Source organism: Paralichthys olivaceus, chromosome 4, assembly GCF_024713975.1.
Source record: "Paralichthys olivaceus isolate ysfri-2021 chromosome 4, ASM2471397v2, whole genome shotgun sequence".
Lineage (NCBI taxonomy): Eukaryota > Metazoa > Chordata > Actinopteri > Pleuronectiformes > Paralichthyidae > Paralichthys > Paralichthys olivaceus.
The window spans coordinates 20343662-20361648 of NC_091096.1; the positions used below are offsets into that span (position 1 = coordinate 20343662).

At 40.9% G+C, this 17987-nt stretch overlaps 3 protein-coding genes and 1 long non-coding RNA gene across 6 annotated transcripts; 3 read left to right on the plus strand and 1 right to left on the minus strand.

The window, feature by feature from the left end:
• The first annotated feature begins 2 nt into the window (after nucleotides 1-2).
• Nucleotides 3-789, plus strand: LOC138407505 (uncharacterized). 2 transcript variants are annotated; one of them, XR_011240940.1, is made up of 2 exons: nucleotides 3-143; nucleotides 636-789. It is a non-coding gene; the product is annotated as an uncharacterized lncRNA (long non-coding RNA). The 2 variants fall into 2 exon arrangements; XR_011240941.1 differs by having other exon boundaries at nucleotides 42-180.
• An 8193-nt stretch (nucleotides 790-8982) lies between these two features.
• On the minus strand, nucleotides 8983-10894 carry ankrd39 (ankyrin repeat domain 39). The gene is made up of 4 exons (XM_020107122.2): nucleotides 10421-10894; nucleotides 10141-10244; nucleotides 9846-10049; nucleotides 8983-9741 (listed from the first exon to the last, which is right to left on the minus strand). The coding sequence occupies exons 1-4, from the start codon at nucleotides 10512-10514 to the stop codon at nucleotides 9595-9597; spliced, it is 549 nt and encodes a 182-aa protein (XP_019962681.2). The 5' UTR covers nucleotides 10515-10894; the 3' UTR covers nucleotides 8983-9594.
• A 412-nt stretch (nucleotides 10895-11306) lies between these two features.
• kctd9a (potassium channel tetramerization domain containing 9a) lies at nucleotides 11307-16404 on the plus strand. Of its 2 annotated transcripts, XM_020107121.2 has the most exons (12): nucleotides 11308-11466; nucleotides 11745-11866; nucleotides 11952-11995; nucleotides 12096-12192; nucleotides 12303-12361; nucleotides 12699-12827; nucleotides 12937-13004; nucleotides 13089-13184; nucleotides 13274-13423; nucleotides 14165-14270; nucleotides 14359-14492; nucleotides 14890-16404. In XM_020107121.2, exons 1-12 carry the CDS (start codon nucleotides 11419-11421, stop codon nucleotides 15004-15006), a joined length of 1170 nt encoding a protein of 389 aa, XP_019962680.1. In that variant the 5' UTR covers nucleotides 11308-11418; the 3' UTR covers nucleotides 15007-16404. The 2 variants fall into 2 exon arrangements, with proteins under 2 accessions (XP_069380255.1, XP_019962680.1); XM_069524154.1 differs by having other exon boundaries at nucleotides 11307-11466; nucleotides 12937-13184.
• A 225-nt stretch (nucleotides 16405-16629) lies between these two features.
• On the plus strand, nucleotides 16630-17987 carry LOC109642372 (progonadoliberin-1). Its single transcript, XM_020107124.2, has 4 exons — nucleotides 16630-16706; nucleotides 16795-16933; nucleotides 17012-17110; nucleotides 17907-17987. The coding sequence occupies exons 1-4, from the start codon at nucleotides 16696-16698 to the stop codon at nucleotides 17952-17954; spliced, it is 297 nt and encodes a 98-aa protein (XP_019962683.2). The 5' UTR covers nucleotides 16630-16695; the 3' UTR covers nucleotides 17955-17987.

A 17987-nucleotide genomic window follows, 5' to 3' on the forward strand; every position in this document is an offset into this window, starting at 1 on the left:
AACATCCGGTCTCTGGCTCCACAATAAAAGCCAACACAAGGAAACACCCAGCCCAATGCGAACGCTCGATTCTAAGAAGCAGGGGTTGGCTGAATAACTCTGCTGGACTGAAGTAAACAGAGCTGGCTGAATATGTAACCCAGGTGATTAGTTATTTCTGCTTCGTGAGACAGGACCCAGGTAATTTTAGCTCCGACATGGCCATAGAGTGCTCATGTGTGCCAGGCGGTTGTTGTTTAGATGAAAAATGAAAAGTAAGCTTTGTTCTAACAAAAACAAAAGAGGGCAAAATATTCATCCACGTACAAACGTGTCCTTTATGTTTTATTTACTTCTTACTATTAGTTAAAGATACAATGTGATTCAAATTCAAGATGCAGTGGCACAAGATGACTGCACAGGGATGTAAATGGAGTAAATATGGACACATCCATTTTAATATCTCATACGTAAATACCCTATATGAAAATGATTTATCAATATATTCACTCCACCTCCACAATAAAAAGGTATGATTGTCGTTTTGCTCCACACAAATGCTGATCCCCCTGTGACGAAAGTGAAGCTTTTACTTTGAAAGTCATATCAGTGGAATTCTGGCATTATCCATGCTTTTATTTTCTAACTTGTTGCAGGTCTTCTCCCCCTGCCAGCCACAGCACCTCTCCAGCCCAGAGCGAGCAAGTCTCCTCACCGCGCTCTTTGCATTGTGGGATAGGAAACCGACACAATACACAGCCTAGTATTTTCACGTCAAATAAACATCAAATAAAGCACTCCTGAATTACATTTCACTTATCACAGTGAACTACATAAAGAACAACTGCAAACTACAACCTCAGATTTGATCACAACAAAACACTATGTAATGATTCACAGGATAGTAAATGTAACCAGGATCCCTATCAAGTTACTGAATTCAACAAAACAACACTTAATGGACCTCAGTACAAAGGCTTGATCACCACATTTACCTTGACAGGACAATAAGGATCACTGAACATTTAAAAAATAAGTTGTTTTCCAAGTACAACTTTTCCAAACCAACAGTATAATGTTCTTGAAAAGCTTATGTATGAGGACAAAGGTTTTTATCAGTGTAAACAGAAGTGTAAAGAGATGTTTAGCATGTGAATGGACAGACAGTGATATGAGTCTGTATCTGAGGAGGGACATTTATTTTAATTTAAAGCAATTTAGATAAACAACATCAATACTCAGTCACAGACAGAAAACATGCACTTTCATCAACTTCCCATTCAAAGCAACTGTAAAAGAGCGTTATTGTGCTGGCGTGAAGATCATATGCTTTGGCAGCATTTCAAAGAGCATAATAATTAATGTATCTGCGAGCTCAGCACAAACACAAGTTTGCTCCATCTGATCAAGCACATAGTTCATATCTGAGAACTAAAATTTGACAGATGATTGACGATTAAAGCTGCAGAGACACGTGAAGGCCAGCTTGGTCGTCACATTAAAGAATGGGATACAAAGAAACAGATCTGTGTTTCAACATGTGTTGGTCTTTCATCTTCCATGCAACGCTAACCACATGTGATGTTACACACATTCACAAAATGAGGTGACTCTCTTGTTTGCTTTATTTGCAATTTTGCGTTGAAGGTCAGTAGAGATTCACGTGCGAAAACAAACAGCAGTCACACAAATATTCTAGTCTGCATTTGTAGATGCCACACTATTCTATTCTTCTGTTGAGAAAGTAAACATTGCCTTATACAGTAGTTGTTTTGGTTGTAACACAAACCCCGAACCAAGCTCCTATCAGCAAACACAGGAAGGATCCTGGCATAATGTTACACAATGTATGTCCTGTTTACTTATTTACTGACTCATTCAGATTGGATTAAGTTTAGACACAGTCACAGACCCCTGTAAAATTACAATCTGAGATTAAAATCATAAAGTGCAAGAAGAGATCACAAGCAGGTGACATACAAACAGCGATACAAACATTGCCTGAGTCCAACATCAGGTAGAGTTAAGAAGCAAGATATGCTTAGATACATGACATACTAAATGCTGTGATATTGTGAATATTCTGTTTACTTTTAACAGCTGCTCTGTTCTGCTCAGCCACTCTGTACCATTGACTGCATATACTGAATCCCACTATCCAGACATGAAACCAAAATATCCTTTATATGAACGCTGCCATCTTGTTCTTTTGGAGCCTGAGTCTGTGCAGTAGCGATCAGGGGGTGGAGTTGCACTATCATGGTTCCACCGCTTGGCCAATCATGAGTCAGTCTCAGCTGCCATCATGATGTTTCACTCTGTTTTTATAGCATCAAACAACTAATTAAAACCATCTGACAAGAAAATGAGGTATGTCAGTGTGATTTAACAAATTGATAGACAGCATCTTTATGAACAAATTATTTGATTTTCTGCTTGACTTTTTAGTTTGGTCCATGTTCCATCCACTAACATGGAGGGGGCAGGATTTATGACCTATACTGCAATCTAGACGTTTTGGCTTCACTTTTGGGAGGAGTCATGGCATCCATCTTTGTAAACAGTCTAGGATCAGTAAAGGCAGTATAATTAGATGTGCATATAATTATAATATAGGTGCAAATTGTTGAATATAGTTGCACTGCTAACTTTATCACGTTTGTTATTATAAGTTTCATTCATCATTTTTCTTAAAGGAGCACACAGCTGGTTTTACACATCTGAGTCTGTTCCCAGTTGTTGAAGAGTTTTGCTGCATAGTTATAAAAAGCCTTTGAGTTCCAGAGAGAGCTGTGTGGTCTAATTTGTGGCCATGAGGGTGTCATCAGACTTTAACGTTTTTTCTGGTCTGAAAATGATAAAGGAACAAATTTGGTGGTGTGAAATTCAGACAGATCTGCTCTCCAGACTACTCCTTATTTCAGTTGGAGACCACATTAGGTGCTATCAGCATAACACACACGCATCTCCAAACTGTCGGTAGTGGTGTTGCACTATGGGAAATGTACATCCCAGGTTTTCACAAGAGAGATGCATGGAATAAAAATATGATATATCTGGTTCTGTAGTGTTGAATTTTGCATTCTTTTATACATTATTTTATAGCGATGCTAATGTTAGATGAGAATTTATTTTACAGGCACAGTCAAACTATCTGGGAAATTTTAGTCACTGTAATGCGTGTATTGTCTTTATGTTACACCTTTAGATTGTCATATTCTGGTCAATCACTCTTGCTTTTAGCATTTCTAAATGGCTTTGTTGTCAGACGTTGTGCTCTAAATAATCTGCAGCTTCAAAGACAGCTGTTAACTATGAAGCACATGCAGTGTAAATCTGACAAGCACTTACATACCAGGCATGTTTATTAGAGTAACTAATAGTGAGAGTTAAACGTTCATGTGTGGCCATCAGCCACATCTTACAAATTCAGAGCAGCAACCACGACTGAGGAGATCTTTGAAGCCACAATAGTTTGAAACCAGATCCTTTTACAGACATTTCTCTTTCTCTCTGTGTCACTGTTTAAGAGTTCTCTTGAGATGTGCATCAAGCTGTTAATGAAGTTCATCACATGAGATAAAAGCCTTGGCAGAATTCATGACATATGGTAATTGTTGATTCATTTTTTTTTTGCTTATAGTTTTTCCCTCTGATGATAAGAGGTGAGCGATAAATCTGGAACGTTGGAGACCTCCGCACCAGGGAGGAGAGAAAGCTGAAGGTGGTAAAAGTTATGCAAAACAGATGAGACAAAATTGCAGACCAATAAAAGATGGTCTTCAGTTGTTTATAGCAGCGCGAGGGAGACATACAGTCTATATTTCTATACAAGTTCACAAGCATCCATAAGACAATAAAAGCTTGTATAATCTGGGAGTTTTTTGAAAAAGCCTCCATCATTAATCAGTAACCTGTCCCTGTGATGCATACATGCCATGGTAGCTCAAGAATGATATAGAATGGCTATAAAATCAAGACATAGTTTCTGATTGTTATCAATATTTACACTGTGCCATTATTTTTTCTCTCATAAAGAAATACAAACTACAAGGGTCAAGTAATATAAAACTGTCGGTTGAACTTTTCCTTGGATGCTGCTGAGAAAAAGCTCAGTCTATGTGCGGTCTGTTTTAAGATGAGGTGGGGCTTTTTTGATCACTCCACACTTCCTTTCAGTGTAAGGAAATGTGCCGGACACTGTTAAAGCCAGGAATACTTTATGCAAAAAAGAACTGAAGGCAGGCAAAGCCACTCATCAGCATGAGAACAAACCTCAGAGTCAAGCAATCCTCATAGTAAGCAATATTTCCCCCCCGGAATACTTTGCATGATGATTTCCCTCGTGGCTGGTCGTCGCCCCAAAGTGGTGTTTTATTGTCCTTGCGTTTGTGTTTGCATTCCATTTTTACTGGGCAAGTACAAATATCCTCCTTTATGCACAAAAACCTCAGACAGGCCTTCCACTCCATTGCCTGAGCCCAGCCCTCATCCATCCATCAGCAGTGCCCCCCTTCTACACAGGGCCCCCCATCTCTGCCACTACCCCCCAACCTACTCTTTGACATAACGCAATTGTGGGTTTCCGGGCCTTTATGCTGGCTGTTGTCTTAGGCAGATTGAAGACCCTTTGTGTGCGTCAGCCCTTGTCCTGAGTGGACGGGACGGGGGAACCTGCTGGGCTGCGAGTGGAGAGACAGGAATGCGCATATGAATGGGCCAGTGTGTGCCGGGCACCCACTGACAGAGGGACGGCGTACCTCTATATGAGTCCTAGTTCATCAGCGTAACCATCTTGTTCAATTGCACGTGGAGCCCAGTGTTACGTTTCCTAGACATTCACACTGAATGGGAGGATTGTCACTGCAGTTGTCAATACTAGTAATCATGTTTTATGCCCGTCAAAAATAAAAGCCTGATTTGAGACATGGGTCCATTTAAAAACTCACAAAGCAACATTGTGTCATGTTACCCCGTCATCAGTTACTAAACCAAGTGCAGTTAAAAATAAATTGGGGTTAGGGTCTCAAAGTCATATAAACACACTTTAATGGTTAATGCAATTCCTTGGGTCCCCAGCAACACACCAAGATTGAAGTCGATTGGATGAGCGCTTGTGGAGTAAAAAATCAAAAGACAGGCAGACAGGAAAATAAACATGCAAATTAAAACTCAATGGGGTGGACAACATGTGCATGTGAAACAATATGTTGGAAAAGCTCAAAGGACTACGAGGGAAATACAGTGGGTCTGCAAAGTTCCTTTGTAGGTTTGGCAGACGATGCATAATAAGCTGGTTTATAACAACATTCTGGACTGATGGGATCTAGATATAAGATCTCACAAGCATCACTAATTGTCCTCTGACTCATATGGTACAGCTTATGGGTTGTTTTTCTGGCCATGCTTTTGAGAAGATTGCATCTCCATAATCAATAAAAAGAAACTTCCATTCACCACAGGGTCGGAAAAAAAACAACACATCTGGGACAATAAACTTTTCACCTCCTCGAATATACCCCCCCACACACGCACACACACAAACCCTGAATGTTTACTGAGCTCTTTTTCCTGGGGAAACTTTATCATGATTATGGTCGCAGGTATAGCGATTTTTTGAAATCGTCCTCATATGACTTTCAATCCAAGCGTGGCTACAGGAACACAAATATACATTGTTTTCATATCCATCCATAATTTGACTGAACAAAGTCTTTCGGATCAAAACATAAAGCATCAAGTTGATTATAGGTGGAAAATGTAATTGTATCACATGTTCCCATTTCTGTTTGGCTGAATCACCTGATCTCTCACTGCTCACAGCCACAGTGCTGATTGCCTGGAGAAGCTGAGCTGCAGCCCTGTGGACTCATGTCTCTCATCACCCACTGACCTGGAAAGTGGGAGCATAAGATCTGCGACATCTCTTCAACCAGCAGACAACATGTTGCTTTGAAGTGGAAGTGGACCCAAATTGGATTATGTAGCATCTCTGAGGAGCAGCTCCCGCAGATTTGATTACGCACGCCACCTCACCCAGCACCGACACTCCTGCTTCTCTTAAAGCAGATGAGACGACGTGGGGCGTTGCTCCATGCTGGAGTCTGGTACTGCACTTTTTTAATGTGTGCCCATCTGCCAGCCATTTACCTGATTACTTTTGTATAACTCAGACGGCTCTGGCTGTATCAGAGCAGCTGGGAGGCCAGAGAATGGCATTAGGCTTTGGACACAAGGAAGATAAGGACCAGATGACCATTTTATCCGCGAAAACAAACACCCAGATATCGAAAATTGACATATGGCCCAATTGAATATAATGTTGAACTACACATTTTTTGTTGCCTCAAAATAAATACAAATCTTACATAATGAATAATATTCTCGAAATAGAGAAACAGAACAAGCTGTTCTCATCATTGACTCTTGGGCTGAAGTGCCGTTTAAAATAAAGTCTTAAGCAATGACTACAAATTCTCCACGCAAGCATGGCACACAGACCACCTTCTATTTCTGAGGAAAATAACATCCAGTCCTGGTTTAACTCGGGCTCATTATGGTGGAAGTGGGTTCCAGGGCCAGGAAGTTTCATTGCTTTCCAAATAAATCTGACTGAACAGAGCTGTTATCCGAATTCATCTTCTTGTGGAGTCCTCCTAGAGTCATCACATTAAGTGAGAGCTCTCAAAAATCACACTTTGTCCCTCTGGGTGTCACTCATTACATTAAATAAAACTTGAGGTCAGTAGCACAGTTGCTTGAAAGCAACTTTTTAAAAATGGGTGAAAAATCCTTTTTTCGTTCTCCCCCTGAAACAGCTGCTCATTTTCACCCAGCACAGGCCGGTTTCTGATTGTTTCCACATAAAGGGGCAAAAGCAGCTCTCAAATTCAAAGCAGCTCATGAAGAAAATATCAAAAAAGAATGAGGCCCTCGAACATTCCTCTGATTTTACCGAGTGACACAGAGGGTTTTCATTACCTCGCTCACTGCTAGCAAATCTCAGACATCACCTTTGATTATGTTACATACAAGTTGGCAGAGGAACAATCAAAGGGGGTTGTGGGTGTGATAGTCTGCGTGACGGTCAAAATTACTGCTGCAATTCAAACGGCATAATGTGCTTTTGTTTGTAGACACATTTAAATGACAAACAGTGTCATTTTCTAACCAGTCTCCACTGCAAAAAAACAAACACAGCCATTACTGACATGTGGCACTCATGTCGGGTGATCCTGGTACCAGCTCCTCAGCTGTGTGGCAGAGGGAGCTTGTCACTGAGCGTAAACAGCTCTCTTGGCTTAGTTCTCTGAGCTAAAATACCCCCTCTCCCCATCCCATCTACTAACCCCCGACACCCCATCTCTTTGTGCTGTGTGGCGTCAGCTGCAATGAGCTCCAGATGTGGCCTGGCACCCCTCCAGTCACGGCGCTGGATGTGGTTTGAAGGTAGTTTGGAAACACCACCCACCGGCGGACCCAATGAAAGTTCCTGCAGGCTGCAGTGAGAGGTTCTCTGTCGTGGCTTCGTGTTTGTGCGGACTGCAGGAGCGCAGGAAAAGCGTAGTACTCACTCTCTCCATCTGGATCTGCCTCTTGTTTGTGCATGTGTTACTTATTGAACATACTCTAAATAAGTAAGTATATGAGACAGTAGATGAAAGTATTTACATCTGCTTCAGTAGATATGGAAATATGAACATCCTTTATCCACCCCAGGCTTCCATCCTTTGTTCCCTTTGCTCATAAATACTGGTTAATAAAAGTACGGTAATATATTCTTCCTATAATAACAGAAGAGAAGACAAGTCATGTCAGTGAGAGACATGACAGAAATTGAATTCCTGCCAATGCTTTTAAAACTGTTTAACAATGATATATTCATGCACATACGTTTTCTTTCAAAACACAAGGTGACAAAACAGCAGCCAGAGGTTCCACGTTTGTGAACAGTTTCAGGTTTCAGGTCGTTAACTCACTAAAAATACAAAAAGAAGTGAACATCAACTTCTGATCGGAGTGTGAAAAGTGTCAATGTTTCACACTAGAAGCAGCAGGACACAAGTCTTTGCTAAAATATTTAGAGGGACATGAAACTAGTACAGTTAAAGTAATTTGAGACATGCTTCTTGGAACGGGCCACTAATGAAAGATGAGGGCTGAAGATGAATGTTCCTAAAGACCATGTCCACTTCATCAGTCTGTATGGGGTTGTCAGCAGTTTAGGAAAAACGGATTTATTTTTTTGTTTCAAGAGTACAAGGTAAATAATGGAGACACTGATGCTTTTCTCTCTTTCTAACAGTTTCTGTTTAATTTTCCAGCAATGCACTAAGAGGAGCCAATGAGGTCACTGTGTAAAAGCTGGCATTGAATTCATATGGTGCACTGGATGAAAAACACATGACGTTTGTAAGACAACAGCGCCCCCTGCTGCAAGAGATTTGAAAAGACCAGCGAGGATCAAGTCACATAGCATATATGCATGTCACAGTAATAAAAGCAGTTATCTGTTTTAATGTCGTGGCTGATGGGTGTAAATTTGTTGGTTGAAGTTTGACAAATAATCCTTATACAGTAAGATGTTGCCTCCAGTTTTAATATAAAGTGCTTGTGTAGAACACGGTGGACTCCTTGGAAAAGAACCTCCTCCTCATGAATGGCTAATTCTAAGGTAAAGAAAACATTATTCTTAGTTTCAGGTGATTACGAATGGAGATGTGACAATGACTTAAGTCCATGTATGCTATTTGATCCCTCATAAATCCTACACTTTGGATCTTTAACAATAAACAAACAACAATCCTAACAGATAGAAACTGCCTCCAGTCATAATGTAAACTGTGTCAAACATGGTACGTCATCAGTTTACAATGATAAATACTGCAGTGAGGGTAGATGCTTTTGGTCGTGATGAACTGCATGACTCAATTTTCTCAGTGTGGCACAAAGGCTGACGTACTTTTTCTCTTTGTCAGTAATGAGAGAAATTTGGGAAATGGCAGCTGTCATTGTTTTATTAAATATAATTATTATTTAATAATCATTTGTTCACAAATGTGGAAGGGTGTGCTGCACAGCTCTGGCTGATCTGACAGGTGGTCTTTAGTGACGCAGATACAAAGAATAATATCTGTCAGTGTTCAATAATGCAAACAGCTGAGGAAACAAACACTAAAGCACTCAAGAATTTAGATTAAATAATATTAGTGTTCCTTCAATATGAAGGCAGGCGTCAGATCTTACTCTTTATTAGAAATTTTGTTTAACTACTTGAGACAAGAATCAAGCAGCAGTAGCAGACGGTGGAAACTGGTATTATTGGACAGGTTGTACAGGTTGCTTTGGGTGTGTATTTTGAACACAAGCAGTTAACAATAAATTAAAAACAGGTCGATGCCTGTTGTATGCATATAGAAAATGTCATGTTGTGTTCACCCTGTTTCACTCAGTCGTCTTTGCTGATGTTCAGTTGAGAAATAAAAGCAGTCCAATATGGTGAATCCAGGTCAACGTGATCCTGATGCATGTGGACCTCACCTGGTAAATTTGAGTTCATTTCAATTGTCTGATCTTAGAAACACAGCATGCCCCATACGCAGTGTGTGTTCCCCGTCACCATGGTGGCTTTAAGAGCTCCTGCAGATCTCCCTGCTGTGCCAGCTGGTGGGACAGCTGGAGCCTCTTGTTCTTCTGGCTGCAAAGTGCTGGACAGTTCTCAACAAGCAGCCGACACACCTCTTCATGACCCTGTTCTGCAGCCTGCTCAAGCATTTTACAAAACAACAAATGCAAACACCAAGTTACATGGTCATCAACTCTCTCTCTAGAAAGATTTTCTTATGGTACTGCTGCAAATTCTGTACCTTGTGTAAAGGGGATGCTCCGTCGTCATCACAGAGCGTAGGATTTGACCGGTGGTGCAGAAGGAGTCTAACCACATCCAAGTGACCGCAGTACGCTGATCGGTGGAGCGGCGTGGCACCGCCTGGTGTCTGAGGAGACGCGCATGCACCATTCTCTAGAAGAAACTTGCACACAGCAAAATTGCCACTGCGACTTGCATAGTGCTGAGACAAATCACAAAAAACACAAAAAAACAATTTATAAACAAGAGACGAACAGACGCCACAGCACTTATATGTTCCAAGCAAACTATACCAGAGCTGTGTATCCAGAAGAGTCTCTCAGGTTGATGTCTGTGCCCTTCTGGATCAAAGACTTTACCCTCTCCAGGTCACCGTCCATTGCAGCAGACCAGATGCCTGCAAAGAGAAAGACACATCACACTGTACTGTACTTTACTTAAGTGCTGCAAAACAGGAAGGAAAATAACTGTTAGCTTAATGAAATTACAAAATGCAGCAGTTGGAAAATGAAGAATTACTATATCATTGGGGAATACTACAGATATATCGTTATATTCTATATTAGCACTAACCTCGTTCAAAATCCATTTCATCCAGAGTCTGGTAAACACTGGGAGAGGAGACAGGATGGGAGCAGCACGAGCAATGAGGTCTGTCAGACGCCATGCTGATAAAAACTGTCACAGACTGGTTCCGACCTGAAAATGAACTCTGCTAGGTTTTGAGTCACTTGTTTGAATTAACGTCATGAAAGAGAATTCATAGAATATGATGATCGGATGCCCACAGACCGACATGCTGTTTGACACTTCCGTGTGTCTTCTTCTTGTCTTTGATAACAACTTCGTAGTGCAACACCGCCACCTACATGTCAGCTTCGCCCACACACGGGCCCAGAAAAGAATGCTAAGAATCCAGTAAATGTTTAATCGGATGAAAACATATTTGATATAATAATTTCATTATGTTTTATTAAACAAAACAATAAAGACAATACGTCGTTGGCTCCACTCGATTCTGATCAGGATGACAGCGTGATTACGTATAAACGATCGGACCAATCACAGAGCTGCATTCAGGATGATGCCTTAAGGTCCTGCCGGACAATTTCTATGTGTATCATTTGTATTTATAAAAACAAGCGAGGAGACATAACTTTTGTTGTGTGGCGGGATAATGATGATAAAAGCTGCAGCACTGCATTAATACAACTGATAATTTCATGTATTTACAATCAGAAAAATATACACATCGGTTTTGTCATTGATTTCTGCCATAGTCACATTTTCCTTTTATTTTCCTTATTTACACCGGTATGAAATACAATTGTTGTAATTAAGTAGTAATTAATATAATACTGCAACTCTGTAATACTTCAAAGCTCAGGTATGGCTATAAATCCGATATATCCACCACTTATTCGGGTTTACTAGTTAAATGAGAGATGTTCCCTGTTGGCCAGTGAAGGCAGCTGTGGTCTCGTGTTGTCGTCTGATGCTAAACATCAGAGTCAGTCTCCACAGACGCCACAGAACAGATCACGATACGTTTTACAAGCAAAGCGTGAAGAATGAGAAGAGTCACGTTGTTTGTTAACGGGACGTCTAAAAATGGCAAGGTGGGTAGAGAGTCAGTGTGAGTGTGATGAGTGCGTGAGCTCGGGCCGCAGAATGACCCAGGCTGTTTCCTCTCAGCATACGTGTTTGATTCTGTTAGCTAACTCACTCACCTCTCTGTAGCTAACGTTAACTTCAGCTCACACCGAGGAGAACTGTAGCAGTTAGCTCGCTGCTAGCTGCTACATTAATCTTGTATCAGGCAGGAGTGACCCATTTAGCTTCAGGCTTAAATTCCTAACAACCCACTAATTCTTGTTAAACCTCTCCTTTTTTCTAGGTTGTAGCAGTGTACGGGACCTTGTCTGACTTACTATCTGTAGCCAGCAATAAGTTAGGAATCAAAGCCTCTAGTTTATACAATGGTAAAGGTGGCCTGATAGACGACATAGCCCTCATCAGGTAAGCTCACGCAGTGCTGATAATAACCATGATGCTCAAACACAATGGACGCCTCGTCTCATCTCTGTATTCGTGTTTCTGACAGAGACGACGATGTGCTGTACGTTTCAGAGGGAGATCCATTCATCGGTGAGAGCTGCCATGTCTGCTGCAGGAGTCTCATCCACCGACAGTCAGAGTGTTACACGTGGTCTCAACAACTCTTGTCTCCTTCTCTCTCATGCCTCAGGTCCTCAAGATGAAGCCAAGGTCAGATCTGATCTGCATGGAGCTCAAACCGACTGGCTGACCCTCAATATTGGCGGGCGCCTCTTCACCACCACCAGGTATGTGTGCTGTGATCACCAGCAATAACACATCACAACAGAGTTGGCACAGTTCCACAGGGTGTGTTTATGTCCACTTTGTAACGTGACTGTGTGTGTTATGTGTTCAGGAGCACATTGGTCAGCAAAGAGCCAGAGAGTATGCTTGCTCATATGTTCAGAGAGAAAGGTATGTATGTATTTATTTAAGATTTAAATGTGAGACCTCTTAGGGCATTTTCACACCTGAATGTCTGGACCCATGTCTGAGCTAAGATATATGTGTTCCTTACATTGTTTGCGTTTGATCCGGTTAGTTTTGGTTTCACATGACATGATTTGATCTGGATGAAGACCCCCCCCCGCCCTTTTGATTGAATTAAGGCTAAAATAGGTGAGAGGGGCGCATCTCCCAATTGTTACTATGTTTTGGACTGAACAGAAAAGCCCTAAGGTCCGGACCACACAAGACAGGTGTCCAACCATCCTTACTGAATGTGGTTTGTCAACATCTGTGTTTGCTCCAGATGTGTGGGGGAACAAGCAGGATGAGCATGGGGCTTACCTAATCGACCGCAGCCCTGAATACTTTGAGCCTATTCTCAACTACCTGAGACACGGTCAGCTCATTATCAATGAAGGCATAAATATACGAGGTAAGCTTGGGATCTACCTGAATAACTGAGAACAAGGTCTTAATAATCTAATATAATTCCCACAGCAATTTCTTGAAAAACCTTTTAAAATTGTGTGTGTATCTTGCAGGAGTCCTCGAGGAGGCTCGGTTCTTTGGAATTGAGCAGTTGGCTGAACAGCTGGAAGCAGCAATCAAGGTAACAGGAAGAGGGGAAGGCAAATATCTTGCATGTATAAATGTGATGCTTCCCTTAAATGAACTCTGCTCATTTTCATTACAGAACTCACAGCCACCGGAGGACCACTCTCCCATTTCCCGTAAAGAGTTAGTTCGTTTTCTTCTGGCAACGCCCACCAAGTCTGAGCTCCGCTGTCAGGTACAGCTTAGTTTAAGTAATTTCATTTACCCATCCATTTCATTCCATATTAAATCAATATTTCATTCTATTTCTCTCACTGTTTTTAGGGACTTAATTTCAGTGGTGCCGATCTGTCCCGACTTGATCTGCGCTACATAAATTTTAAAATGGCCAATCTGAGCCGCTGCAATCTGACTCATGCCAACCTGTGCTGTTCCAATCTGGAGCGGGCCGATCTCTCTGGAGCCAACCTGGATGTGAGTCTGAAAACTCTTCTCTTGTCTGCACTGAATGATTCATGTGCACCCACAGTATCAGGCCATGCAAAGTACAGGATGCACTCAAAAATGTTTCAACAGTGGGGAAGCCAATGTTTCCTCATTCCAACTCCTGTGTCTTTTTTTGTGCTCATTTTGTTTGTTAGTCTTCCTGCTGGTGAACAGTTGACTTTGCTTTTGGTTTGCAGCCACTTCACTCCTGGTGCCTCAGTTGTGTGGAAGAAGAGTCATTCACTTGTTAAACATGTTTGCCAATGGTACATACTTGGGTAGCTGCAGCAGCTGGTGTTCAGGCCCATACCAATTAGTTAATTTACCCACGACCCCATTGTCTGTGTCATGTTTTATAGAAATATAATAAACCTTCTTATTATCAGTGCAGCAGCCATGTTTATTGATTGAGAGAGGGATGCAGGTGCTGTACATTCTACCATGAAACAACAGCATTCATTATTATGAGAAGTGGACTGTCACATCATCATGGCATCCATTGCACACTCTCACTCTTTAGAGCTGGTAGTAACTTTCATGTGTGATCCAATACAAGTGGACAGCTCCAAGTACATCAGTTCATACTTGGCAATAGTTCACTTCTATATGCAAATATGCACATATGTCATTTCTGTTCACTAATACCAAATGATTGATGCTTGACATGACTTAATCTTTGCATATACAATGAAAGCATGACTCCTGTTGATGTTTGGTTTTTCTCCTTAGGGGGCGAACTTACAAGGGGTGAAGATGCTCTGTTCGAATGCTGAGGGAGCTTCTCTCAAAGGTTGTAATTTTGAAGATCCCTCTGGACTGAAGGCCAACCTGGAAGGTAATCTGCTTCAATTCTTCATCAAAGACGACCTGGTCCCACATTTATAGTCATAGTCATAATTTTAACCATGTTTATTCCTGACCAGGTGCCAATCTGAAAGGGGTTGACATGGAAGGAAGCCAAATGACCGGCATCAACCTGCGTGTGGCCACTCTGAAAAATGCAAAGCTGAAGAACTGTAACCTCCGGGGAGCCACTTTAGCAGGGACTGATCTCGAGGTGAATTAAAGCTCTCAGAAAGGATTAACTCTGAAAACACTAATGTGGACTCAGCTAGCAGTCCGTCTTATTTACAGCCACATTTCAGAGCCATCAGGGATAAAATGGTGCAGAACTGAATAAATGGTTTCATAAATCATTTTAAATACACTACACATCCAAGTTATTTTGCCAAAATGTTTTTTATGTCTGATAACTCAGCAGCAGGTTCCCTGACTGTCACAGTAATACAAGAGTGAATCCAAGGAGGGAATGAATGATTGAAAACTGGATGTATTGGTGTTGTACAGTTTGTTCTTGTGAATCAGTTTCAACCAGTGTCTGTAAAAATCTAATGGCACTTAACCGTTCTTCTCTTTTCTAACTGTTTTGTCCCTGGTGCCTTTTTAATTTGCAGAACTGTGACCTGTCTGGCTGCGATCTACAAGAAGCCAACCTGAGAGGGTCCAATGTGAAAGGAGCCATTTTCGAAGAGATGCTGACCCCTCTGCACATGTCCCAGAGTGTCAGATAACTCGGCACACACCCACAGGTCCATTGTGGGCCACCGCTGGCTTCTTTCAATGCTCTTCTCCTCCAGTCCTCCTCCCCCATACTCCCCCAACGTACCCATCTCTCTTTACCTGTCTGCAGCGCAGGCACTCGTATGCACATCCCTGGTCATTCCACCAATATTATGTTAGCTTTAAATATCTTGCACTAGAATCTATCCAGGGTTGTCAATGTATGTTTTTAATATGTAAAGCTGTATATCACCAAAACAAACACATGTTTCTTTTTATGTGTAGATGTATCTAGATGCAATCCGATGACTATGCTCATTTGATATTTTACATTATTTATGTTCTTCATATGACTTGATGGTAGTCAAAATCAGAGCATCTGTGCACAGTGAAGTTCAGAGCTTCACTGAATGCTGCTGTAGCATAAATTGAAGGTGTCATTTACCAATACCTGTCGTTATATATTCCTCTTTAAGTATGTAGCTTAATTTTGCTGGATTCAACATATTATGAATTAGCAATGCAAGCCAAAGCCATACAACAGCACAGTCTAATCAAAGGCTAAAAGTGAAAGTGAAACTATGCTGCAGGCTAGTTATACAGTTTGGGTATGCAATACATCATTTAGAGCTGTGAGGTGTCTCCGTTCCTACTCTTAAATATTGTGTTCTCCATGTTTTGCGCTCTGTGAATCTACCTCTTTTTTTAATCCAGTGTGCGAGTGACCCACAGTTGCATGCGTTTAACTGTGGCACTGCTTGGTGTTCTGTTTGTTTTTCTTCCCATTATGAGAAAACCTGTGCTTTAACAGAAAGCCATTATTTCTGTGTTCATGATCTCAGAGTGGGTTTACCTGGAAACATGCTCCATATATATCGATGTATATCACTTAATCATGCTTTGAACCTATTTGCACAAATGTATGTTAACTTATAACGTGTTATTCCTTTTCACCAAAAACTCTTGGTGCTTGTAATCTTATATAAATCAAATCCAGTGCTTCCAAATCTTCCCAGAAAAAGAAATGTTAAATACTATTATAAGAGAGGGCAGGTGTTGTGAGCAGTTCTTACTGGACAGTGTCTGTTGCATGTGTAAAGATCTGTTACTCTATCTGTGGCTCAAAGCTGCTCCGATGCAATACTATTCACTCAGTTCAATTGTAGGTACCCAGCCTGTGAGAGTGAACGATGAAGGCAATCATACTGTGTATTTCACCTTGAGTGTGAGACTCAATTGAAGAGCAATGTCTATTTATTTTAATACATCTCAATGAATGCGACATGGGGCAGAGGTTAGTTTGTGTTTGAAAGAGGGAATGATGTAGGTCTCTATGTATGATTATTGCACTCGACCGTGGAATTTTATTTCCATAAATGACTGTTATAAATAAATTACTTATGAAGAAAGACTCTTTATTTATTGTGTCTCGAATGGGAATGAATGAGTGTTCTGTTTAAGAAACACCATGAAATGACTGGAAATGGTTAAAAGTTACTTATTTTTTTACTGAAGGTCAAAAAACAAGCTTTTAAACAGCTCTGCAGGTCGCCAGTAAATGTCTAATCCCAGTTACACCCCCTGTAGTGAAGTGCTGGGCTGTGAGAAGCGGAAGCATCACAGCCTCATATAAAGCATGGAGTGTGCACAAGTATTCACAAAGGACTGAAGACCATCAGTTCAGAGACGCTGCCTGCTTAATGCACAGAGAGTAAATGAACCAGTGATGATGGGCACATTTAAAGAAAAAATAGAAAAATGCATGACATGACGTGCGTATTTCCACTATTTCTCCTCAGAATGGCTGTGAAGACCTTGGCAGTGTGGCTGCTCCTTGTGGGGATGTTGGTGCCTCAGCATTCCTGTCAGCACTGGTCCTACGGCCTGAGCCCAGGAGGGAAGAGGGAACTGGACAGTCTTTCACAAAGTCTGGGCAATGTGAGCATTTATCAGTCTCACTCAATGTTTATCTTCCCTTTTGTGTACATTCATTGAGATGTTTTTTTTCTTCAACAGGTAGTTGAGGAGTTTCCTCGTGTGGACCCACCTTGCAGTGTTCTGGGTGGTGCAGAGGAATCACCTTTAGCCGGAATCTACAGAATGAAAGGATTCCTTGTAAGTTTGACCCATTTGTCATTGTGTGTTTGGTCTTGGATACATCCATCAGCACTGCCAAGTGGAAGAATATCAGGCTCAGGGATAAGAAAAAAAAATATAAGTGGAAGATTTGTTTTTCTTAAGAGCTTTGAGAATAAAGTCAAAGTAAATCAGAGAAAGACTTCTTTGTATTTTGTGAATTAAGTCAAAACACCAAGAATTATGTCAAAATGTCAAGAATATAGTTGAAATGTTGGGAATTAGGCCGAAATTATTCAAAATGAAGTTGAAATATCAAGAATAAAGTCAAAAACAAATTTGGAAAAGTCGAAAACAAAGTCGAAAGGTCAAGAGTAAAGTAAACAAATGTCACGAAATGCTGAGAATAAAGTCAAAAGGTCAAGAATAATGTTGAAAACAAAACTGAAAGGTCGAGATTTAAGTTGAAATGTTGAAAATAAAGTTGCATGACGGAGTGACTGAGTGCTGCAGCCAGCTGCCAGTGTTCCGTCTCTTTTCGCCTCATGAACAGACAGATTTAGGCTCAATCTCTTCATAGTCCTAATGAATTTATAAATGCACTTAAAAATAAAGAAGTATTTCCGAAAAACTATTTTACCAATTCATCTACACTTGGCATTTTGTAGAGAAGGTCATAACGTTAGCAGTTTCATAAAATCGACTTTAATCTTGAAATTAAGTTTATTCTTGACATTTTGACTTTTCTCCACTGAAAAATCTCCCTTTGGTCATTTTTTCCAAGATTATTAATCAAAGTTTAAATTCACAGATTGAATCTGTTGCTCTCTTTCAGGGAAGCATCACTGACAGGGGGAACGGACGCAGAACTTATAAGAAATGATGATTACTGTATTATTAAATAAATAATTACAAT